General features: G+C 43.1%; 3 protein-coding genes across 4 annotated transcripts; all 3 read left to right on the forward strand.

The window, feature by feature from the left end:
• The first annotated feature begins 2,119 nt into the window (after positions 1-2,119).
• LOC122129930 lies at positions 2,120-4,033 on the forward strand. The gene is made up of 5 exons (XM_042704668.1): positions 2,120-2,421; positions 2,575-2,616; positions 2,792-2,950; positions 3,075-3,952; positions 4,009-4,033. The coding sequence occupies exons 1-5, from the start codon at positions 2,392-2,394 to the stop codon at positions 4,031-4,033; spliced, it is 1,134 nt and encodes a 377-aa protein (XP_042560602.1). The 5' UTR covers positions 2,120-2,391.
• On the forward strand, positions 3,987-7,213 carry LOC122128506. Of its 2 annotated transcripts, XR_006151818.1 has the most exons (5): positions 3,987-4,520; positions 4,846-6,088; positions 6,228-6,350; positions 6,586-6,701; positions 6,986-7,213. XR_006151818.1 is itself a non-coding variant. In XM_042704667.1 (3 exons), exons 1-3 carry the CDS (start codon positions 6,309-6,311, stop codon positions 7,080-7,082), a joined length of 255 nt encoding a protein of 84 aa, XP_042560601.1. In that variant the 5' UTR covers positions 6,097-6,308; the 3' UTR covers positions 7,083-7,213. The 2 variants fall into 2 exon arrangements, 1 of the variants encoding a protein (XP_042560601.1); XM_042704667.1 differs by lacking the exons at positions 3,987-4,520; positions 4,846-6,088 and having other exon boundaries at positions 6,097-6,350.
• A 14,566-nt stretch (positions 7,214-21,779) lies between these two features.
• On the forward strand, positions 21,780-23,734 carry LOC122129931. Its single transcript, XM_042704669.1, has 3 exons — positions 21,780-21,815; positions 21,991-22,149; positions 22,274-23,734. Exons 2-3 carry the CDS (start codon positions 22,054-22,056, stop codon positions 23,732-23,734), a joined length of 1,557 nt encoding a protein of 518 aa, XP_042560603.1. The 5' UTR covers positions 21,780-21,815; positions 21,991-22,053.
• The last annotated feature ends 2,653 nt before the right edge of the window (positions 23,735-26,387 follow it).

The raw sequence follows: 26,387 nt of genomic DNA on the forward strand, positions 1-26,387 counted from the left end.
CCCCTAATTGCTCCTGATGTGCAGTGTGCCATCAGTGTAAATGTAAAATGTGTATACATTGTAAGTCGCTTTGGATAAAAGCGTCTGCTAAATGACTAAATGTAAATGTAATGTAATGATATTATTTGGGCTGTTTGACTTTAGCCATACAATTTAGTCTGGCCTAGTTGCTTTGCGACTCAACTGAAACGACCAAACTCTTCTTCAATGAGAGTGCTTGCCAAATATTATTCCTGTCTTTTAATAGCTGTTATCGGCTATAATATACAAAAGCAAATTCAAATGTTTTTAAATTTAGAACCCATAGAGACTCCACTCAAGTACAGTCAGGCCTGCATACAAGGTTAAATAGGTCTACCTGAATTGGTTGGACATAGGGCACATAGGCTGCATTAACATTGCAAGACCATCATAACAGATTTTAAATTCATATTAAAAGTTAATCCTTTCTTCAAATAATAAATCTTTAAAAAAAAAATCTGATTGTAAACGCAATGAGAAAATTATAATCCCTGGATTAGGGTAGGTGAAGATACTGGGATACGAACCCTGGTCACTTTAGGGACCCAAAGAAAATGACAAGTAATACATCCACCATCAGTATCAATATGGTATATAGACAGAGGAAGAGATAGAAGGAGAGGGAGAGGTTGCCTGGCATGGTAATCATTTATTTGAGTTATACACAGGAGAAGATGTTTAATTCCTCATGCTATTTATTCAGGACTTCCGGGGTTTGGATTAGATCAAGTTCCCAGGTTTGGGTTAAGATAGACTGCTCCTTAACTTGACTGCTGAATCGGTGTCATTGCCACTGGTAAACATAGGGCTTTAATCACCACACTGATCACACACTTATATAACCAAAGGCTTTGTTAGGCTTTGTTCCTCGCTCACAAATATACCGTCTACTGCAATGAAAGTAGGTCTTTTGGAGGTTTAGTTAGGAGTTAGACCATAGCAGTGTACCTAAAACATTCAGGCTCACTACACGCCAGCAGAACCTGCAAAACCAACTATAAGCTCTGTGCAACTCTGTTATAGTTGGTCCACTGAACGAAATTCACATTAAATAGCTTTAATAGTAGTGTACATCATTCTGTGGCCATCATATTAGACAATTCTTTCCCCTTACCAATAGAAACGATCAGCTGAAGTGAAATGATGAATTATCAATTATAATCAAACCCATTTTGTCTGGCCTAGGAAGCATATGGTGATTACTGAAGTGTCATATCTCCCGGGGATTTATAATCAAAATTCATCATATCTACAATCAGTACAAAAAAAAACGTCTTAATCTCATAATGTCAGCAGACACTCTAGCAGGTTTTTCATGTGACACGTTTTCTCACCAAGAGTAAATAGATCACCTGCCCAGCTCATTTAAACACTTAAGACTTGATTTCAGCATTTATTTTCTTTGCTATTTTCAGGGATATTATAATTATTATTTGTTTATGTTATCTTATTATATTGCTTGCACTTTGTAGGCCTATAGATACTGTAACGCCGTTTCTACACCAAGCGCGGAAATTCTGCCTTGCAGACGCGGCGTGGACACTAGCAGAGTTCTAATCCGTTGTAAGCAATGTGAGTGGCTACACCAGACGCAGAAACGGAATGTACGCGCCGATAATTTCCGCGCCGAAAATTCAGAAATAGACCTGCCTTCTATTTTTATTATTTTCCGCGAGGTGTGCGTGGCCCTTTTTACATAGAGTCTGGTAATGCATCTAGGAAATGTAATGGAAATTATTATATATTTTGCTGTGAATAATGAAGGAAGCAATAAATCCGATTATTTCCCAAACGTCCCAAATTTTAACGTTACTTTTCTGTTTGAAGATACGATAGTGATAGTAAGATAAGATAGTTGATAGTGTTGAAGAAAGGATCACTTTAAATTAATATATGAAATTGAAAAACGAAAACACCTGTACGACCACAGTGACGCCAAATACAATGATTACACAGGTTACCATAGTGTTATAATGATGTCATAATGCTCCGGTATGACACATCACAACCATGTTAAAAAACGACTTTAAAAGTTCATTCTAAATGAGCAGGTGTGGGACAAGGACACAAGAAAAGTATTGCTGAGTGAAGTAGTGTTTTAAAACCACAACAAGTCACAACAAAAAAGGTGATCAGGTAAGTTTCAATTAATTGGTTGATACCGTTTCTGCCCTCTAGTCTTTCTTTCAGTCTGATTTTTGTGTCCCCTGTTTTCTCATGTGGTTTTGTTTTTGTTTTGCTTTACCATAGTAAATGTATTACTGAAGGCTGTTGCATATTTTAATTCAGCCTCTCTTTATATATCTCTGCTTATTTATTGAATTAACTGTATGTATCTTGCTTAATCTCTTCTTCTCTTTAGATCTCAAGATGATTCGCACACGAGTCCATCCTGAGCCTGTAAGTCATGTCTATGGCCTAGTCTTTGTAAATGAAACGTTGGTTAAAGTAAAATGTATTAAAAATAATACATTAAGGTGTAGAACATATATTTAACTTTACTGAACAATATAATCTAACTGAATAGAATTGAATTTAATTGAATTTTTGCAGCCTGATGAGGGTAGCAGCCCAGAACCAAGATGGACACCTGTGGTATGTTTACGCACTACAGTCAGACCATCAGTATAGAAAGTCTTTGGTGGTGTACTTGGTATAGAAATGTGTGGGTGCTATAACTGATCAGTAGAACATTTAAAGGATATAAACTGAATAGAATGGAAGAGAGGACTTAGGAGGGGTTTTGAATCAAATGTTTGTGGCATGGCAGGTTGCGAGAACTGAATCAGACATTCGTCTTCTGAGGACCTTCAAAAACCAGTTTCTGGGCGTAATGAAGCAGTCTCAGAGGGATGCAGAGCGGGCATGTAGAGAGGCCTCTGTGTGGATGGCACAGCAGGCAGGGAGACAAGATACCTTGGAGTATAATGTAGGTGAAAGTACTTCATAGTGTTTATACAGTTTACAATTGTTACCAGGTTAACCAGTCAATAATTGTTGACGCCATTGACACTCACACAAATCGAATTTTAATTTTTGTCCACCTCAAACAGGTTCGAACATTTGAGGGAAGTCTGTCCCCATCCTCCTCTGGTTCTGTTCTTGAGCCAGTGTGGGAGCTAATCCCAACACTAAAACCTGCGCCTAGACCCGCTCCACCTAAACAGTCCAAGCGGACCTGCGCTGTGGAAGACAACTTGCAGTGTGCTGCTGGTGCCGACATGATATCTAGTTGGCAGGCAGGAGTTCAGCTCCAGCCACAGATTGCGCAGCTTTTACCTGGACATTCAGACCATTACTCAAGGCCGAGTCCAGTGATCCACCCGTTCTCTGTCATGCCATCTCCTCTCGGGGCATCCCGTGCTCCCTTTCCTCCGCTGTCCTCAAGTCAGCCTCAGCCGGCCTCTCACTTGGTTGTTGAATTGCACACCAGTCCTGCTCCAACTGCCTCTGCTCCTGGTGTGCATCCATTCCAGGCGACTGCCCAAAGAGAGAATCGGCATCAACCACCAATTTTACAAGCACCTGCCCCGTCAACTACAGCCGTCGCTAAGGCAAAACCAAAGCTTAAAACATCAGAAATCTCTCGTGATCCCCTAGGCCCAGATCCTCTTGCAGAATATGAGAGAAGGGTAAGAGAGATGGAGGAAAGAGGCCATATTATGGACTTAATTCCAGTGATGAGAAAAAGAGAGCTGGCCACTTTGCAGATTTATCTGTTGGACATCCGAGGCCTTCCAGCTGAGGTTGAACAGAGGAGGAAGATCCATGATAGTGAGACCATGAAAATGGGGGAACTGGAGAGGGAAAAGGATGCAAACACGTTGGCTGAGATCAAACACGAGCTTGAGAGCTATAAAAGAATCCTGGCACGGGTGAAGGAGAGGGTCACGGCCGACGCTGATGCTCACCTTTTACGACAAGACTCAGAGCACACATCACAGAGTTGTCCCTCACCTGCCTCCCTTCAGAATCCGAATGAATCAGAAACAAGCCGATCCAACCCCGCTAAATGTACAATGAGAGGAAACAAGAAAAGGGAGAATATCAAAAATGGTGCTGTTGCTCGCCCTCTGCCCAATGGTTGGAAGCACGCATCAAAACCCTCTCTTTCCTCCAAGAAAAGCGATCCTAGGGTGGACTGTTCTGTCTCCAAACCATCAGCTCCTAATAGCACGTTGAAGAACACTGGCCTGTCCCGCCGGTTGTCACCACGAAGCATAAAGAAGAAGCTGCCCCCCTCCAAAAATACTCTAGCAAAGGATTCCCGGTTGTCCCATCGAGGTCATTCAAGACCCGGATCAGTTTCATCCTCTCATACAATCACCTGCACTGATTGCTCCTCTTTCCAAGACAGGTGTACTTTCCCCCACGAGTTAATATCCATTCCAGACCTATCACTCAGAGACCCATTGCATGAACCACCCACCACCTGTGTCTGTGCAACCACTCTTCGAGCCGTGGCCGGGAGGAATGCAACACACACACCACCTACTAGAGTGAGTTCAAGTTGATGAGTTTTAATTTGAACTGAATTCAAGTGGCGTAAGAACATTGATTGGACCACTGAATTGAGATGGTCTGTATTTTAAATGTGATAACATGCTACAAATTGGGTTCATCAAAAGATTCTTAAGTAGGACTGCTTGTCAACTAAGATGCTATCACTTATATGCAGTTACGTCTGAAGTGCCATAAATGAATGAAAGTTAATGAGTGGTCCACTTTAAGTGTTTCCATAGTCCTGGGTTATAAGTGTATGAGACCCCAAAACCCAAACCATATATATATATATATATCAAACTATTTTTCTTTGGTTTTCAGGCTTCATTGGGAGAGGAAGAGAACAGTGAAGAGGATGAAATTATGACTGAGGAGGATCAGTTAGGGACAGAAAGAGGTGCGGAGAGGGCGCAGACAGAGAGTGACAGTGAGGACAGTAGCGATAATGAGGAGGAAACAGCAACGGACATGCTACCTCCAAGAGGAACCAACAGCCATACTGTCCCCAAACCATCACAGACCATTAAAAAGAGCCTGAAACAGGAAGACCAAACTCAGCGCTACACGGAGTTGAGGTATTTGGTGCTGACCACTGACATGAAATTGGGATATCTTCAAGAGCTGGAGAAAGAGGCCAAGTGGGCATACAAAAAAGAGAAAGACCAGCTGGAATTGAAGAAGGAAACCTTCAAAAAAAGTGAGAAATCAATGCTGTCAGACATGAAAAGTAAGACAAAGGAGGCACTGAGAGTGCAAGAGGTAGAAATTGAAAAGGGTCAGAAAAGGGTTGAAAAGGAACTGAAATTAGAGGCAGCCAACCTAAAAGCCTGCTTAAAAGGGTACAGAAAGGATATGAAAGAGGAAGCAAAAAAGGGAAAACAAAGGCAGAAGGTTCTTAAGAAGCAACGACAAGAGGAAGAGAAACGCAAACTTGCAGAGCAGAAAAGGTTTGAAAAACAGCAGGAGAAAACATTTCAGAGGCAGCTGGACGAGGAGAGAAAAAAGAGTGAAGCTGAAATCATGAGAGCACATGAGGAAGGGAAAAAGGACGAGAAGGAGAGGGAAATGAATGAGAAAATGCAGATGGAGGAAAACATGAAGTTGAAGAGACAGCTTAAATATGATGAAAGGAAACGTAAAAACAACAGGAGATGGACTATAAGAATTGTCAAACGTGATGAGTTGATTGACAAAATAAGCGCTGCACCACGACGTTTTTGCCAAGCCGTGACCAAGCTTTTCAGGCCAAGTTTTGGAAAACAAGTAGAGAAAAGGTTGAAGGAAACACAAAAGGCAGAATTGCTGAGGTTCCAGCATGAAAAGGACTACATGAAGGAGGATTTCGAGAGAAGGGTAAAGCAGACACTGGAGATGTATAAAGTGGAGGAGGAGAGAAAATGGTGTCTGGAAGACAGGCAGAAAGTGCATGCTGCCGAGAAGGAGGCAAACGAGTGGAACCGTAAAATGCGGGCTGGGCTGTCAAAGGTGAGGGGCAGTGCGAGTCGCATCAATATGTTTTGAGAGGAGGCGACAGGACACCAAGAAGGAGCAAGTCAGACAAAAGGTCAGTAAGATGGCTGGTCGTGCAATACCTCCTTAATAGACATTCAGGCTCTTAGGCTCGAACAAACAAACAAACAAACAAACAAACAATCAAACAAATTAATAACAATACGAAATATGCTTCTGACTCTCATGATTAGTGGTTCAAAAGAAGCAGAGAAGTAACCCAAGGGGGAGGAGAGCGCATCTTCACAGGAACTGCTGTCATAAAGCTCTTTTATATGAATGGGTTGTATGAGAAGTGCCAGGGCATTGTTACCAAGGTAAGACAGATGTCCTTGTTATTTAAAATCTAGAGCAATGATCTGGACTGGGAGTAAAGTAGGGGTTAGGTTTGGGCAACACCATTGTCTACAAGGTTAAGCTCACATGATGCCAATAGCATTTGCACATTTAAACTGTCTGACCAACAAGGTCAAAGTATAATTATAGGATTGAGTACTGCCTGAAGTTGTTTAAAGCACACTTTAAAATGATCCTTGCTTTCATTCCATGCAGGCTCACACTAAATGTGTCCTGGCCACACAAACGAGTATCATACAACATAGCAGCCAAGAGAACACCACTGTGGAAGCAGATCTTTCAGACCCAGCGGGAACTCTCCAAACTAAAAGGTAGAAATTGAACTGAAAAGGTAAAAAGGTAGAACGATTAAAGTGACGTTTTAATTGCTTACATCAAATGAAGAGTTGATTGCAAACGTAAATGGTGCTTGTTTCAGTGAATATCTGGTCTTTGTCTTGTATAAATAGATGTTTATAACTATATGATCATGGTTAGATATGCAGACAAACTTTTCTTTGATGAATGGAAATTGTCAGATGTTTTACCCTGCTACAGTCTAGAGAAGACATGAATGATGCTGTGACACTAATGAGCTCGACTTTTCCTCTTTCAGCTTCTCTCGAATATCGGCCATCCGTCTGCTGTCCCAGCACCTGCCCAAGGAGGACGGGTTCCCCCAAAAGCCAGGGTCCTCCCAAGGTTTCTTTTAGCTTCTGGGAGTTTTTCCTTGCCACTGACGCCTATGGCTTGCTTCTGGGGGCATGAGGAGTGTTAATTTCTATTTTATACATAATAAAAAAAAATAATAATAATTAAAAACATACAAGAACTTTTAACATTTCAGCTGTTCTTTATTACATTGGTCAATGAGTTGAACACAAACTAATGTACATTTATATTTACATTTATGCATTGATCAGATGCTTTTATCCAAAGCGACTTACGGTACAGTAAGGGAGAGCCACCTGCCTGTATGGTGGTGACCCACCTCCTGTATCTGGGCAACCATACACATCTTTGTCTGTCATGTGACCCTACATTTAGTTTGCACTTTTTGTGGGAGAAAGAATCATTAAAATCTTGGTGGTACAACAGTTTTTCTCAGACAGCTAACATGGGGTAAATTGAGACCAAATTGGGACCCCATATTTTATTGTCTATTTGAGTTTGGCACACATCCTGAACTTGTGTTGTATGCATTCATTTTATTTGTCTCATATTCCCTTGGCTATAGATTACCCTAAATGAAAAATAAAAATACATACATCTTACCCCACTCTCCTCCACGGATATCTGTAGTGGCTGGTGGTTGAAAAAGTAGGGGAGGAAGGAAGGTGCGCTTGGTGAATCTTGGTGGGGGGTGGAAGTGTTTCCGCAATTGATTTTGAAAACAATTCTGCAGCCCTGTGGTTAAAACTCCGGTGTGGTCTATACATGGGAATGCATTCTGAGCTGTAAAGTCAGTAGTGTTGTGAAAGGAGCACTTCATTGTTATCAGAAGTTCCTAAACTCTTAATTAGACATGCAATTAGACAAAAGTTAGTCTGGAACTCCATCAAGGGAGTGGACCTTGTATGGACATCACTCTGAGCGCTGATGGGGACCAGACTGAAGATGCAGGACATTACTACTGTAAGTCTCCATTACCCTAACAGTGTGTGGGCGTTCACAGTGTTACAGGGTCGTACAAAAACCTCCCTTCGCCAGATCATACGAGTGCACAGCTGCAGCTGACACCTCCAGCAGGTGAGAGAGGAGTCCAGACTGAAGATGCAGGAGATTACTACTGCCAGAGTTACAACAGTGGTCCCACGTTCACACAGTGATAAAGAGCTGTACAAAAACCTCCTTGTGTGAGAATACGCATGACTGCACTACTGCAGTTGAAACTTTCAGCAGGTGTTTGAGGGGGATTTCACTGAGTGTGAATTATGCAGTGGCAATTGGAGGTTGGGGGGGGGGGGGGGGGGAGCTTTTTCTTCCGAGTACAACACAGTTTAAAAAGTACACAATGTGTAAATGTTGCAGTGTTTCAACCCCCACAAACTGTTCCTTTTGCCTTCTTTGGGAGGGTCAATGTCTTAAATGGGGAAGTCAACCTCCACCCTAACCCTCTTCTGTAACTGAAGCTGAAGATGCAGGAGATCACTGCTGTCAAGGCTGCCACTGGCTGAAGATGCAGGAGATCACTACTGTCAAGGCTGCCACTGGCCCGGGCCATAATTGTGTCAACATCATGTTTTGTCATTTTTTGTAGCAAATTTAATAATGGGGGAAAAACGTTGTGTGGTTGAATAGCATGGATTTGTTTTGATAAGAGTGTTGGCAGAGGTGATTTGTACAGTAAAAGAGAATACACATGACTGCACTACTGCAGTTGAAACTTTCAGCAGGCGTGAAGGGGGCTGTTCACCGCTGGAGAGGGCATAGGGGCGCAGACTTCATACTGAAGCTGTTCAGAAAGTTCCCTGAGGCAGGTCAGAGATGACTGCATCTCTGCAGTATTGGTTTATCTGTTTAAAAATGATAAAACTATACATTTCATTCAAATATCACCAAGCGTATTCTATCATTGTGTCAGACATAAGGTTTATAAAATAAAAAATAATATTCATCATATGTGTGCATCATGACTAATGATGTGCAGGATGACTAATGTCATCTAAGAAATTATGTACATTAAGATGATCTGCATACTGGAAAATGGAATGGAAAATAATCTAATAATCCTTGTAAACACCAAATGCATGCTAATAAAGATGATTTGAATAAGATAGAATTACACAATCATTAAAATACTCTAGTGCAGGAGGAACTTAAAATACATTGTTTTGGAAGGAACATTTTTTCCCCCCCAAAACAGCACAAGAAACAATTTTTATAATATGTCCAATTGACCTCAAACAACCTGGTGTCACGTCTGCCCTGAATCCAGCTCCGGCCACGCCCCCCCTTTTGACTTCAACTCACACACCTTCCCTATCCTCTGATGACCTGCACCTGCCAGCCTCACACACCTTCCCAATCACTTGATTACTGATCCCACACACCTGGCACTCAACTTACTTAAACTACTCACTCCCTAAACTCCCTTGTCGGTTCTCGCTTGACGCTCATATCACATATGGATTATTCCCCAGTCGACACAAGCGCCAGATCTCCACTCTCCGTTTATCGCACAAGTTTATTCCGCGACTTCCAGGCCGTTTAGTCATAGTCTAGTCCCGCGCTCCTGCGACGTTAAGTTTCTGTGTTCCACGACACCCAGGGCGTTCTATTTTCTAGTTTATTCTCAGTTATCCCCTGTCTTACTTTTGAGTGTTGTAGGTTTTGGACTTTGATCTTTTGTGCGTTCTATTTTCAACCCAGTAGAACTTCTAAGCTTTCATCCCGTTTTGCTTTTGAGTTTGTTCCCGTTTTCCCCCCTGTCCCCTTGCTGTGACTGGTTTCAATAAACTCCCAACTCCCTTCAGTCTTTGTGTCGTATGAGGTCTGTAACGCATGGCATGATACACATGTAACCCCTCTGAATATGTCTGCGTTGTGTAGTTTTTACATAGAGAAAGCCGGGAGACGTGGGTGAAGTTCTCCAGTTTATTCACCTGGCACAAACAATATCACGGGACTCCTTAGCACAGCAGCATGGGACACCTTACAGTGTGCTAATCGTGACTATATCTCCAAACTCTGAGGAGAGCCACTCTGTACAACATGCATAACCCCTAGAGGCCACTATTTCCCCAACAACATGACTTATGCACATGCTCAGTGTGATTTAAATAGCACAAAAAGGATGCAAGTGGAAGAAACCAAATCTTCACTGTTACATTCTCCCACTCTTAATTCCACTTGCACATAAAAACAAATCATCCACACCCCTGCATTGGACAATCTCCAATGACATTTAAAGCTTGTAACAAAAAAACATGAAAAACATGCCCAGGTACCAACAGTATGCCTAACACATTCCATAACACCACCTCTTCAGGTCATCACATTATTTACAATACATTCGTGAATTGAAATAGGTATCCCCTTGTATACCTCTGTCAACCAAAAGGCTGTTCATTTAAGAACTCACTTAGAGTCGCGCTATTCACAAACTCTACAATGAAGACCTATAAAGTGCCATTTACACTTCACACATCCAATTCACTGACATGCACACATAGTGCACCATATCAAAACCACAAAAATAACAGGCCACAGTATCAAAATCAAAAAATAAACAAAACAAAGGATAGGAAGTAGGAAGAGTCTACCCTAACCAATAGTTCTGACACTAAGAACTGAACCAGCCCATTTCCTGAGCCTTTGTGCTTTTGAACTGGTCTGGGCTGACATGTTGTAAATTAGCCTATTTACAGGCCTAATGATACGACCTACCCTGGACCTACGTGTAGAAGTGTCAGAAAGGTGCTGGGCCTGTGTGGGATCAGGAGGACCTAAGGGCTCAGTGTGGGTGTTTGGTGCAGTAGGACTCAGACTGTCTACATCATGGGCAGTATCAGCATCAGTAGCACAGGTCTCTCGATCCTGCACAGGACCGGCAACTACATCACTGTAGGATACAGACTCATGGTCGGCTGTCAACTCAGTCATTTCGTCATCCTGCGAGAGGGCATCGTTGTCAGGGCCTTCAAGTGAGTGATCTGGCTCCTCGACAGAGATTTGGGACACCCATTCACTAGTGCGGACAGTCCTGTCGACGCACTCATCGGTGTCATCATCGCATTCAACACTGCAGGTAGAGACCAAAGAGACACTCTCATCTTCAGTTTCGGGCATGACAGGGAGAAAATTGACACACAGGAGCATGTTACGGTGGACTACTTTAGTCTGTCCTGTCACTGGGTTGAGTATTTTGAAGATGTGAGTCTTTGGGTCACAGTCCGTTACAGTGTAAATTACGTTCTCCCATTTGTCTGCCAACTTCTTCCGGCCTCTCTCGCCCTTGTTAGCAAGCAGCACTCTGTCGCCGCACACAATCTGGTCACCCTTCACTCGCCGGTTGTAGACTCGAGCTTGGTGTCTCTGCTCTCTGCTTGTATTCTTTTCAACAAGCAGCATCGCCTCACGGAGATCCTTCTGTAGTGAGTCAACAAACTTTGGGTAAGGGGCATCACTGTCTTCCCTCAGCACAGACTTGAACATCACATCCACAGGAAGCCGTGGGATGCGGCCAGGGGCGTGTCCAGACATTTTTGATAGGGGTGGCACAAGGGGGGCACTGACGTATGCAGGGGTGGCATGAAGTGTGAGCAGGAGCGCCTGCGCATATACACTCACGTATGCCCAGGGGTGCAAACTCATCAGGGATGAAAAAGGTGACAACGATGCGAACCCCCTAGGAGGGTCTGGGCCCGGCATGCTCCCCGGGGGAATATATTTTATATATAAGAACATTTTGCGCATTTTAAAGTTCAGTGCATCAATCTGGTGCACTTTGACAACAAAATTATGAGGCTAGATCTATGAATAACTTTGTTGTAAACAATTTTGTGCTCTGGTAACAGTTTCATCATAAACATTCCTGTGTTGAATGTTGCACGGGCACAGGCCAACCCAACCACCCACCCCAATACCCTCCCGACCACCCACTCCAGTCCACTTCACCAAAGCACATTACGTCACAGATCTCCATCAGGTATTAAGCACAAAAAAAAGGGCCAACAATAGGAACAGAAAATCAACAGAGGCTGCATCAGGCATGGCCTAGCTTCTCCGTGTTCTTGAAAAACTGTGACAGTGGGAACACATATTCTTTTCCCTTTACATTACTCTTTGAGTCTAGCTTGTCAGGACAAGGCCCATTTGCACCTGACTCCTAGTTGAGCCACAGTAATGGCATCCTCCTAAAATTCTCTCATTCTAAAAACCAAACTGAAATAGGAGAGTTGCAGTGAAGCGCCCGGCAGTAGAAAACAGGTCATACACATACCTCATGAAAAGTAAAAAACAAATAATGATAAAATCAATATTAATATGTATCTACTGATCTTTACTTAAATTAATTTTTTTGTATGATTCCGATCATTTTTATAATCAAAATCGCTGAATTTGACCATGTGCTTTTCAAACAGAGAGGCGACTCGCGAGGTGAGGCAGCGACGAGCTGCGCCTCATCTCAGATTGTGCAATCCCTCACACACTGGGTTGAGCGCATGACTTTCGCTTTCTCATTGTTTGTCATCACTGAAATATTTGTAGACACTTTTATTATGTCGTTTGTATCCATATAATAGGTAATGTAATGTAATGTATTTCACGTATGTGAAGAAGCTATTTAGTCTTGCTGATCTGTCATAAAAACCACAGTGAAAAAGCACATAGGGGAGGCAAACCTAACCTCTGCCTCAATGAAGGGGGCGTGCGATAGCCTGGAAAATGGACTTCCAATCCAGTGAAGTGATAGATAAATACATAATGGGAGACCAATGCCAGAGCTAAAAGGTTTGCTTCAAACGACAGGACAGAAGATAACTTTAGCAGCTAAACTCCGGACCAAACTCGGCTGACGGCTATGTCTTTTAAGTAAATTAAAAATTTCCGGCGTTTTCCCGCTTAGATTTTTCAAAAGTTAGCGAGAAAAAGACACTGTACTATCCGATAACACCGTTATTGTAACCAGCAAAAATAGTTGATGTGATTTGCGAGGCGTCTGTCAGCCAACTGTCTGACATTAGCACGTTAGCCTACGTTAGATAGTATAACGTTCTTGCAGCGTACCAACGTCACACGTTACCGTAAATGACTGGGCATATAGCCAATCATATTTTAAGATATTGGGGTGGCACTTGGGGTGGCCAATCAGATTTCAGGGGTGGCCCGTGCCACCCTAGGCCACCCCCTGAACACGCCAGTGGATGCGGCCAAACATGAGGTAGAATGGGGCAAAGCCGGTCGTTTTGTGAATAGTGCTGTTGTACATAAAGGTCAAAGTGTGCAACATCTGGGGCCAAGACTGTTTCTCTCTGGGCGGGAGCACTCTGATCATGTTACCGAGGGTACGGTTAAACCGCTCGACAAGGCCATTGCCCATATGGTGGTAGGCAGTCGTGTGGGATTTTCTCACACCCGAGATCTGGAGGAGTGCAGCGATCAAATCACTCTCAAAGTTTGCACCCTGGTCAGAGTGAATGCGCTCAGGAAAGCCATAGAAGCAGAAAAAATTGTCCCATAACTTTCGAGCAACATGTTTCGCCGTCTGGTCTGGGCAGCAGAATGCGTGGGACAGCTTTGTGTAGTGGTCGGTCACCACTAAGACGTCGATTGCCCTGCCCTTTGCATCCTCTGCAGTCCAAAAATCTAGTGGCGCAGTTGTCTTTACGCTCTCTAGAGGAGCTTGGCCGTCAGGCTCTGGTGTTTTGCTCATTACACATCTGGTGCAGCACTTCACATGGTGGGCCACATCACGCTCCATGTTTGCCCAGAAAAACCTGGGTGCATTGTTCGAAGCTGACCCTGGTGACCAGCATCCTCATGGCAGCCTCGCAAGACATCTGACCGTAGAGACTGAGGCACAACGTACTGAAATCTCTTCTTACCAGTAGCTAGATCTTTAGACACTCTGAATAAGATTTCTTCTTTTAAAGACAACTTCTCCCACTGCTTTAAAAGTTTCAGTGTGCTCCAGTTCTCCTGTGCCCGCTCACGCCTGGAAGGCCGTCGTTTCCGCCCAACATAAAAAATGACACGGGCAAGGTCAGCATCATCACGCTGTCTGTCCTGGAGCTTACAAAGCTTGGGCTTTGTCAAAATATGAGTAAGTGAATTATTATCAGTCCATGCCGTGAATCTGTGGCCCTTCAAAAAGTGACTAAATTTTTCACAAACTGCCCATTTCAAAGCAAAAAATTCAAGGCGGTGGGCTGGATAGTTGCTCTGAGCCCTATTCAAAGTCTTGCTCGCAAAGGCTATGGGGCGGGCCCGATCTTCCCCTGGCACAACCTGTGACAAAACGGCACCTAAGCCATCAGTGGAGGCATCAGTGGAGAGAATAAAAGGTCTTGAAAAATCAGGGTGTGCCAGTATGACATTTCCGAGAAGGGCATCTTTAAGTTTCTGCAAGGCCTGTTCACAGTCGGGTGTCCAGTCAGCAGCAGTCAGTTGACTTAACACAGGGACTTTTTTCCTCTTGCCTCCTCTAGTTACCCTGAACTGTTTTCTCCCAGCAACGAGGTTGAAAAGTGGCTTAGCTAAGGTGGAGCAATTCTCAATGAAGCGCTGATACCACATAACTAGCCCTAAAAATGACTGTATCTTTTTGGCATCAGGAGTCAGCCCATCTGCTCTCATAAGATTTGCCCTGGTTACACTAGTGACTGCCTCCACCTTGGACGGGTCAGTAGAGATACCTTGACTGTTTATGACATGCCCAAGAAAACGCACAGAGCGCCTGAGGAGGAAACATTTTTTAGGGGCAAGCTTCAGATTGTGTAAACGCAGCCTCTGGAAAATCATTTCAATCCGTTCCAAAGCAAGTTCTTCACTTGGAGCAAATATCATGAGGTCATCAAGATAGCAAAGCAAGCTCATGAAATTCTGGTCACCGAAGATTTTCAACATCATTCTCATGAAACTTGCAGGGCTGTTTGAGAGACCCTGAGGGAGTCTATTGTACTCATGGAGTCCGACAGGAGAGGAAAAAGCAGTGTACTTTTTATCGTCTTCATGGAGAGGAACATTATAAAAACCAGAGGTGAGGTCCATTGTGCTAAAAAACACATTGCCACCTAAAGCAGCAAGACAGTCTTCTTGGTGGGGCAGTGGATGCGCGTCTTTGACTGTGCGGGCGTTCAGCCACCGAAAATCTGTACACAGCCTCAGATCGCCATTTTTCTTCCACACAAGAACCAGTGGGGACGCATATTCACTTGTAGATTTCCTAATAATCCCTCTTTCTTCCATCTCATTCAAGACAACACGAAGCTTCTGGTAATCTGCAGGAGCGACTCGTCTGTATGGCAATCTAAATGGCTTGTCGTCCATCAAATGGATACGGTGTACAAAATCTTTCACCTCACCACAGTCTAAGCTGTGCTTGGAAAAAATGTCAGAATAAGTAACTGCGAGTTTGCACATTTCAGCTTTCCAACTGTCAGACACTTCACAAGAGTCAATATCCAGATCATTGAGGCCATGCTGTTTCAACGTGTCAGAGAATCTAGCACCTGGAACCTGTGTGTTGCTGTCAACGCGCTGGCCATTGGACACAAGGTGGGACAGCTGACCGTCTTGCATGTCTTCCAAAGCTAAGCAGGAATGGACGTCTGCCACCTTCGCATTTCTTCTAAGAAAAACAGGCTTTTCTGTTGGATTCATTATTTTCAGAGGCACCCAGCCATCACCCCATAAAGGAGTCACAACACGCCCCACAAGGATGTTTCTCGGGACTGACCGTGATGTGGTCGGCTCAACTATGACTGTAGAGCCGGGTGGGCCACGTGAGTTTGCTGGCAGACCAAATGCTCATGGCCCGGCAGAAGAGTAACGGCTTGGTGGAGCTTTACTGTGCCTATCTTGTCGGGGGGGACTCCACCCTGCCACTGGAGTCCCTGGCAACAAAGTCATCTCGGTCACCTCCGACACCAGAGCTGCCCTGTGTGGAGACTACTTTCCAGTACTCATCACTTTCTTTGAGCTTATGGGTCAAGAATTTAATCACATTCGTGCCAATAATCAAATCATCAATCTGTCCGGGCACTACTAGTGTGGGCACAATGACGGCACATCCATACAGGTTAAGGCGGAGGTCACATACTCTCTTTGGATAGACAAGTTTCCCTCCACAGCCCACCAAAACAATGGTAGTGTTAGGCTTCACATCACAATCCAATGAGCCGGCATCAGTTAATTTTCTCTCAATGTCTTCACTAATGGTGCACGCCATAGATCCAGTATCAAGCATGGCTTTCACAGTAATTGATTCATTAATAACAACAGGGGTATAAAACAAACTATCACTTGTGAGTAGACGTAATGTATTCTGCATGATGACTGTGGCCGTGCTAGGCAAAGACTGCTTAACTGATTCAAACATGACCTTCAAGTCAACAGTGTGTTTGAGGGATGCATTAGAAATGCCTACACTTCCCCTCTCCGAATGCAGGCTATCTAGTTTAACTGGGGGGACGGCACATTGGAGGGGGGCGGCTGGGGAGCAGAGGGACAGGACTGTCTCATGTGACCAGGCTGGTGACAGGCAAAGCACAGACGGTGGGTTCGGCAGTGTTCAAGGGTGGAGTGAGAGCCCTCACTACATATGCAGCATCTGTCACGGCCCCTCCTAGTGTGTTGTGGAGCATTGAATGAGTTAGTAGCACACAGGGCATTGACACTTTCAAGAACTTTGCTGAGCATGTCAGCCATCCTGTCTACACTAATCTGTGAAGTGGGTACAGTTGCATCAAGACGGCGGGGCTGTTCTATTTTTTGTTTACAGGATTGCAATGCACAATCTGGACTGTATTCACTGTGACTCTCTTCACTGTTAAGCATGAACGCTGCATTCTGCCTGGGTAAGAAACTGACCTCAGTGCGCTTGGTCTTCATTTCACACTGATGCTCATCAATCCTTTCCTGGACCTCCTTGGCCGTCCACTGTTCAACAAGTTTACTCTTGAACACCATGGCAAGGGACTGATCAGGGCAGTGGCGCACAAACATCATTGCTACCTCTTTGTTCACATCCTCCATTCTCTGGCCCTGGCGCCTCAAGCCCTCGTCAGCGACATCTGCTGCTTTGTTTAAGCGGACCCAGTAATCAAACGCACTCTCCCTATGTTTAGGTAGTGTGCTGTAAAACTCTGCAAGCGGCATGCAAGAATATGAAATGTCACTGAAGTGCTGTTTGAGAATGGCATATATAACTTCAGGGTGTTGATTTGAATCACGAGAGGGGTCGCTTCTGAGTGCTATCTTGACCACATCCTTAAGCTCTGCCCATCAATTTACTTAGTATTTCATCCGCTTTGTCTGCATTAGCAACTTTTTTCTTTTTAAGAAAAGTGTCCATGAGATCCACCCATTCACTCACTGTGTACTTGTCTGTGCCATCGCCACGGAACATGGGCAGGTCTTTGACTTCTGACTTCAGCACCACATTAAGCTGAGACATGTCTACCGTAGTGCTCTGGGGCTGGCGGCTACCGCCATTATAAGTGTCAGGAGTGAATGCTTGTGTACCTACATAATCTCTGTCAGACAATAAACGGGCTGTGACAGTGTCACCAATGTGTTTGCCTAACTCAGTGATCAAAACACCTAAGTGCTTCAGTGTGTTCTCTGTCTCAGAAGATGAACTTATAGGGGTGGATGTTAGGGGAGCTGGGTAACTGTTGGTGAATAATTCACTACCTCCACATGCACCCATGTGCGTAGTATCTGCACCAAGCACATCTATGGGGCCAGGTGGCACAGGTAACTGCCCCGGATAACGTGGCTGAGCCCTCCCACGACTTATCCCAGGAGTAAAAATTGCCCTCCCTGCACCCACAAAATCAGTGGCTCTCCCAACACCCATTAAATCCCTCGCCCTCCCAACACCTAGGTAGTGGAAATCAGTATTATCCATCACTAAATACAAGTAAAGATAAAACAAAAATACTGTGGCCAAAAAAATATATAATCAAACTCCACTTGAAACATCAAATTAAAATTCCCAGTTGAAAGTTCAATGCAAAATAAACTTTAACATTACGTTTCCATCAGATCCGTGACAATGTGAGCGAAATAGAGAAAGTGCTAGCTGCACCGTCTGCATCAAAGTTTCTAGCTTGCTAGTAGCCTACTAGGTCACGTTAGTTTAACTGCGCTGCCTGCTAAGTGATCACAAACCAGCTAGCGTTGGACTCCAGCGATGTCGGACGACCCAAATCAATGCGATGTCCCACGGAGATCAGCAAGCGCTGACGTGATGAAGTGTCGGGTCACGGCACCAATGTAACCCCTCTGAATATGTCTGCGTTGTGTAGTTCTTTACATAGAGAAAGCCGGGAGACGTGGGTGAAGTTCTCCAGTTTATTCACCTGGCACAAACAATATCACGGGACTCCTTAGCACAGCAGCATGGGACACCTTACAGTGTGCTAATCGTGACTATATCTCCAAACTCTGAGGAGAGCCACTCTGTACAACATGCATAACCCCTAGAGGCCACTATTTCCCCAACAACATGACTTATGCACATGCTCAGTGTGATTTAAATAGCACAAAAAGAATGCAAGTGGAAGAAACCAAATCTTCACTGTTACACACACATGGTTTATGAATATGAAAAAAAAGGCAATGAAAACCGAACTGTGTTTGAAAACTGAGTCTAGAGCAAAGTCGAAAACGTGATCATCGTTGGTGTACATAGACTAAGGTATAGCCTTTGCTTAAGGCTTTAAATGGTGATAATGGAATTATCAAATTATATGATATTGTGTTACATTGGCTGCAAAATATTTTTTTTTACTAAACTGAGCACCAAATTGTAAATAGGACCTATTTGGCAACCTGTTAGAATGCAATTTGACACCGCCATTTCAACCCTTGACCACATCACCTTGTCATTATGATGTCATAATCATTCAGCACGTGTAATGTCGCATAACCTTGTATATGGCAACATTAAAAGCTCACTTCACCAGATCAAACCTCAAATAGGATACAGAAGTCTTGCTGACTAAATTGATGATTCACAATTAGAAAGACTACAACAACATTGCTGATATTTGGTAAGTTTACTTGTGATATGGGGCGGCAGTGGTACAGGAGGTAAAGAAGTCGTTTAGTAATCAGAAGGTTGCTAGTTTCGTTTCCCTGTCGAAGTGTCCTTGAGCAACCCCTAATTGCTCCTGATGTGCAGTGTGCCATCAGTGTAAATGTAAAATGTGTATACATTGTAAGTCGCTTTGGATAAAAGCGTCTGCTAAATGACTAAATGTAAATGTAATGTAATGATATTATTTGGCTGTTTGACTTTAGCCATACAATTTAGTCTGGCCTAGTTGCTTTGCGACTCAACTGAAACGACCAAACTCTTCTTCAATGAGAGTGCTTGCCAAATATTATTCCTGTCTATTAATAGCTGTTATCGGCTATAATATACAAAAGCAAATTCAAATGTTTTTAAATTTAGAACCCATAGAGACTCCACTCAAGTACAGTCAGGCCTGCATACAAGGTTAAATAGGTCTACCTGAATTGGTTGGACATAGGGCACATAGGCTGCATTAACATTGCAAGACCATCATAACAGATTTTAAATTCATATTAAAAGTTAATCCTTTCTTCAAATAATAAATCTTTAAAAAAAAAATCTGATTGTAAACGCAATGAGAAAATTATAATCCCTGGATTAGGGTAGGTGAAGATACTGGGATACGAACCCTGGTCACTTTAGGGACCCAAAGAAAATGACAAGTAATACATCCACCATCAGTATCAATATGATATATAGACAGAGGAAGAGATAGAAGGAGAGGGAGAGGTTGCCTGGCATGGTAATCATTTATTTGAGTTATACACAGGAGAAGATGTTTAATTCCTCATGCTATTTATTCAGGACTTCCGGGGTTTGGATTAGATCAAGTTCCCAGGTTTGGGTTAAGATAGACTGCTCCTTAACTTGACTGCTGAATCGGTGTCATTGCCACTGGTAAACATAGGGCTTTAATCACCACACTGATCACACACTTATATAACCAAAGGCTTTGTTAGGCTTTGTTCCTCGCTCACAAATATACCGTCTACTGCAATGAAAGTAGGTCTTTTGGAGGTTTAGTTAGGAGTTAGACCATAGCAGTGTACCTAAAACATTCAGGCTCACTACACGCCAGCAGAACCTGCAAAACCAACTATAAGCTCTGTGCAACTCTGTTATAGTTGGTCCACTGAACGAAATTCACATTAAATAGCTTTAATAGTAGTGTACATCATTCTGTGGCCATCATATTAGACAATTATTTCCCCTTACCAATAGAAACGATCAGCTGAAGTGAAATGATGAATTATCAATTATAATCAAACCCATTTTGTCTGGCCTAGGAAGCATATGGTGATTACTGAAGTGTCATATCTCCCGGGGATTTGTAATCAAAATTCATCATATCTACAATCAGTACAAAAAAAACGTCTTAATCTCATAATGTCAGCAGACACTCTAGCAGGTTTTTCATGTGACACGTTTTCTCACCAAGAGTAAATAGATCACCTGCCCAGCTCATTTAAACACTTAAGACTTGATTTCAGCATTTATTTTCTTTGCTATTTTCAGGGATATTATAATTATTATTTGTTTATGTTATCTTATTATATTGCTTGCACTTTGTAGGCCTATAGATACTGTAACGCCGTTTCTACACCAAGCGCGGAAATTCTGCCTTGCAGACGCGGCGTGGACACTAGCAGAGTTCTAATCCGTTGTAAGCAATGTGAGTGGCTACACCAGACGCAGAAACGGAATGTACGCGCCGATAATTTCCGCGCCGAAAATTCAGAAATAGACCTGCCTTCTATTTTTATTATTTTCCGCGAGGTGTGCGTGGCCCTTTTTACATAGAGTCTGGTAATGCATCTAGGAAATGTAATGGAAATTATTATATATTTTGCTGTGAATAATGAAGGAAGCAATAAATCCGATTATTTCCCAAACGTCCCAAATTTTAACGTTACTTTTCTGTTTGAAGATACGATAGTGATAGTAAGATAAGATAGTTGATAGTGTTGAAGAAAGGATCACTTTAAATTAATATATGAAATTGAAAAACGAAAACACCTGTACGACCACAGTGACGCCAAATACAATGATTACACAGGTTACCATAGTGTTATAATGATGTCATAATGCTCCGGTATGACACATCACAACCATGTTAAAAAACGACTTTAAAAGTTCATTCTAAATGAGCAGGTGTGGGACAAGGACACAAGAAAAGTATTGCTGAGTGAAGTAGTGTTTTAAAACCACAACAAGTCACAACAAAAAAGGTGATCAGGTAAGTTTCAATTAATTGGTTGATACCGTTTCTGCCCTCTAGTCTTTCTTTCAGTCTGATTTTTGTGTCCCCTGTTTTCTCATGTGGTTTTGTTTTTGTTTTGCTTTACCATAGTAAATGTATTACTGAAGGCTGTTGCATATTTTAATTCAGCCTCTCTTTATATATCTCTGCTTATTTATTGAATTAACTGTATGTATCTTGCTTAATCTCTTCTTCTCTTTAGATCTCAAGATGATTCGCACACGAGTCCATCCTGAGCCTGTAAGTCATGTCTATGGCCTAGTCTTTGTAAATGAAACGTTGGTTAAAGTAAAATGTATTAAAAATAATACATTAAGGTGTATAACATATATTTAACTTTACTGAACAATATAATCTAACTGAATAGAATTGAATTTAATTGAATTTTTGCAGCCTGATGAGGGTAGCAGCCCAGAACCAAGATGGACACCTGTGGTATGTTTACGCACTACAGTCAGACCATCAGTATAGAAAGTCTTTGGTGGTGTACTTGGTATAGAAATGTGTGGGTGCTATAACTGATCAGTAGAACATTTAAAGGATATAAACTGAATAGAATGGAAGAGAGGACTTAGGAGGGGTTTTGAATCAAATGTTTGTGGCATGGCAGGTTGCGAGAACTGAATCAGACATTCGTCTTTTGAGGACCTTCAAAAACCAGTTTCTGGGCGTAATGAAGCAGTCTCAGAGGGATGCAGAGCGGGCATGTAGAGAGGCCTCTGTGTGGATGGCACAGCAGGCAGGGAGACAAGATACCTTGGAGTATAATGTAGGTGAAAGTACTTCATAGTGTTTATACAGTTTACAATTGTTACCAGGTTAACCAGTCAATAATTGTTGACGCCATTGACACTCACACAAATCGAATTTTAATTTTTGTCCACCTCAAACAGGTTCGAACATTTGAGGGAAGTCTGTCCCCATCCTCCTCTGGTTCTGTTCTTGAGCCAGTGTGGGAGCTAATCCCAACACTAAAACCTGCGCCTAGACCCGCTCCACCTAAACAGTCCAAGCGGACCTGCGCTGTGGAAGACAACTTGCAGTGTGCTGCTGGTGCCGACATGATATCTAGTTGGCAGGCAGGAGTTCAGCTCCAGCCACAGATTGCGCAGCTTTTTCCTGGACATTCAGACCATTACTCAAGGCCGAGTCCAGTGATCCACCCGTTCTCTGTCATGCCATCTCCTCTCGGGGCATCCCGTGCTCCCTTTCCTCCGCTGTCCTCAAGTCAGCCTCAGCCGGCCTCTCACTTGGTTGTTGAATTGCACACCAGTCCTGCTCCAACTGCCTCTGCTCCTGGTGTGCATCCATTCCAGGCGACTGCCCAAAGAGAGAATCGGCATCAACCACCAATTTTACAAGCACCTGCCCCGTCAACTACAGCCGTCGCTAAGGCAAAACCAAAGCTTAAAACATCAGAAATCTCTCGTGATCCCCTAGGCCCAGATCCTCTTGCAGAATATGAGAGAAGGGTAAGAGAGATGGAGGAAAGAGGCCATATTATGGACTTAATTCCAGTGATGAGAAAAAGAGAGCTGGCCACTTTGCAGATTTATCTGTTGGACATCCGAGGCCTTCCAGCTGAGGTTGAACAGAGGAGGAAGATCCATGATAGTGAGACCATGAAAATGGGGGAACTGGAGAGGGAAAAGGATGCAAACACGTTGGCTGAGATCAAACACGAGCTTGAGAGCTATAAAAGAATCCTGGCACGGGTGAAGGAGAGGGTCACGGCCGACGCTGATGCTCACCTTTTACAACAAGACTCAGAGCACACATCACAGAGTTGTCCCTCACCTGCCTCCCTTCAGAATCCGAATGAATCAGAAACAAGCCGATCCAACCCCGCTAAATGTACAATGAGAGGAAACAAGAAAAGGGAGAATATCAAAAATGGTGCTGTTGCTCGCCCTCTGCCCAATGGTTGGAAGCACGCATCAAAACCCTCTCTTTCCTCCAAGAAAAGCGATCCTAGGGTGGACTGTTCTGTCTCCAAACCATCAGCTCCTAATAGCACGTTGAAGAACACTGGCCTGTCCCGCCGGTTGTCACCACGAAGCATAAAGAAGAAGCTGCCCCCCTCCAAAAATACTCTAGCAAAGGATTCCCGGTTGTCCCATCGAGGTCATTCAAGACCCGGATCAGTTTCATCCTCTCATACAATCACCTGCACTGATTGCTCCTCTTTCCAAGACAGGTGTACTTTCCCCCACGAGTTAATATCCATTCCAGACCTATCACTCAGAGACCCATTGCATGAACCACCCACCACCTGTGTCTGTGCAACCACTCTTCGAGCCGTGGCCGGGAGGAATGCAACACACACACCACCTACTAGAGTGAGTTCAAGTTGATGAGTTTTAATTTGAACTGAATTCAAGTGGCGTGAGAACATTGATTGGACCACTGAATTGAGATGGTCTGTATTTTAAATGTGATAACTTGCTACAAATTGGGTTCATCAAAAGATTCTTAAGTAGGACTGCTTGTCAACTAAGATGCTATCACTTATATGCAGTTACGTCTGAAGTGCCATAAATGAATGAAAGTTGATGAGTGGTCCACTTTAAGTGTTTCCATAGTCCTGGGTTATAAGTGTATGAGACCCCAAAACCCAAACCACATATACAGTGCCCTCCACAATTATTGGCACCCCTAGTGAATATGAGCAAAACAGGCTATGAAAAATATGTCTTTGCTGTTTATCCTCTTGGTCTTTCACTCAAAATATTCACAAAAATCTTACCTTTTCATTGAAAGTAAAATTATTGAAAGAAAAAAAACTGTTGATATTAAATAAATATTTTCCCCAAAACATGTGTGCCACAACTAATTGGCACCCCTTAATTTAATGTTTTGTGCACCCTCCATTTGCCAAGATAACAGCTCTGAGTCTTCTCCTATAATGCGTTGATGAGGTTGGTGAACACATGGCACGGGATCTGAGACCATCCCTACATGCAGTATCTCTCCAGATCCTTCAGATTCTGAGGTCAACATTTGTAGACTTGGCTTCAGCACATCCCACAGATTTTCTATGGGGTTTAGGTTGGGGGACTGTGATGGCCATGGCAAAACCTTTATTCTGCGGTTGGTGAACCATCTTTGTGTTGATTTTGAGGTGTTGCTTCGGATCATTGTCCTGCTGGAAGGTCCAACCACGGCCCATTTTAAGCTTACTGGAGGGGGCGGTTAGGTTTTCATTTAATATCTGCTGGTATTTGATGGAGTCCATGATACCATGTATCCTAACAAGATGTCCAGGGCCTTTGGAAGAAAAACAGCCCCACAACATCAAAGATCTGCCACCATACTTCACATTGGGTATGAGGTGCTTTTCTGTATGGCTATCTTTCTGTCTACGCCAAACCCACCTTTGATGTTTGTTGCCAAAAAGCTTTATTTTGGTCTCATCTGACCATATAACTCGGTCCCATTTGAAAGTCTGTCTTACATTTGGCAAACTGTAGGCGCTTTAGTTTGTTGTTGATTGACAGCAGAGGCTTTTTTCTGGCAACCCTCCAAAACAACTTGTGGTGATGTAGGTGGCGTCTGATGGTAGTTTTGGAGACTTTCTTACCCCAAGACTCAACTAACCTCTACAATTCTCCAGCTGTGATCCTTGGAGATTATTTTGCCGGTTGAACCATCCTCCTCACAGTGCGTGGGGTCAATGTACAGACACGTCCTCTTCCAGGCTGATTCTTAACATCTCCTATCGCTTTAAACTTCTTAATTATTTCCATTGTAGTGAAAATGGGTATTTTCAACTGTTTAGAGATTTTCTTGTGTCCACATCTTGATTTGTGCAGCTCAACAACTTTTCGTCGCACATCGTCACTGTGTTCTTGGGTCTTTCCCATAGTGATGAATGACTAATGGAATTTGGCCTGTGTCACCTCATATTTGTACGCCAGTGGGACAGGAAGTCATGGTTGACCTCATAAGAGTTCCTAGTCAAACAGGTTAACTTAAAAATGTAAAACATGACTGGAAATATACTTCAGTTAGATTTTAATTACAAGATATTTCTAGGGGTGCCAATAATTGTGGCACACATGTTTTGTGGAAAATATGAATTTAATGTCAACAGTTTTTTTTTTCTTTCAATAATTTTACTTCAATGAAAAGGTTAAGATTTTTGTGAATATTTTGAGTGAAAGACCAAGAGGATAAACAGCAAAGACATATTTTTTCATAGCCTGTTTTGCTCATATTCACTAGGGGTGCCAATAATTGTGGAGGGCACTGTATATATATATAATATCAAACTATTTTTTCTTTGGTTTTCAGGCTTCATTGGGAGAGGAAAAGAAGGAAACAGTGAAGAGGATGAAATTATGACTGAGGAGGATCAGTTAGGGACAGAAAGAGGTGCGGAGAGGGCGCAGACAGAGAGTGACAGTGAGGACAGTAGCGATAATGAGGAGGAAACAGCAACGGACATGCTACCCTCCAAGAGGAACCAACAGCCATACTGTCCCCAAACCATTCACAGACCATTAAAAAGAGCCTGAAACAGGAAGACCAAACTCAGCGCTACACGGAGTTGAGGTATTTGGTGCTGACCACTGACATGAAATTGGGATATCTTTCAAGAGCTGGAGAAAGAGGCCAAGTGGGCATACAAAAAAGGAGAAAGACCAGCTGGAAATTGAAGAAGGAAACCTTCAAAAAAAGTGAGAAATCAATCTGGTCAGACATGAAAAGTAAGACAAAGGAGGCACTGAGAGTGCAAGAGGTAGAAATTGAAAAGGGTCAGAAAAGGGTTGAAAAGGAACTGAAATTAGAGGCAGCCAACCTAAAAGCCTGCTTAAAAGGGTACAGAAAGGATATGAAAGAGGAAGCAAAAAAGGGAAAACAAAGGCAGAAGGTTCTTAAGAAGCAACGACAAGAGGAAGAGAAACGCAAACTGGCAGAGCAGAAAAGGTTTGAAAACAGCAGGAGAAAACATTTCCAGAGGCAGCTGGACGAGGAGAGAAAAAAGAGTGAAGCTGAAATCATGAG

This window comes from Clupea harengus, unplaced genomic scaffold, assembly GCF_900700415.2.
Source record: "Clupea harengus unplaced genomic scaffold, Ch_v2.0.2, whole genome shotgun sequence".
NCBI lineage: Eukaryota > Metazoa > Chordata > Actinopteri > Clupeiformes > Clupeidae > Clupea > Clupea harengus.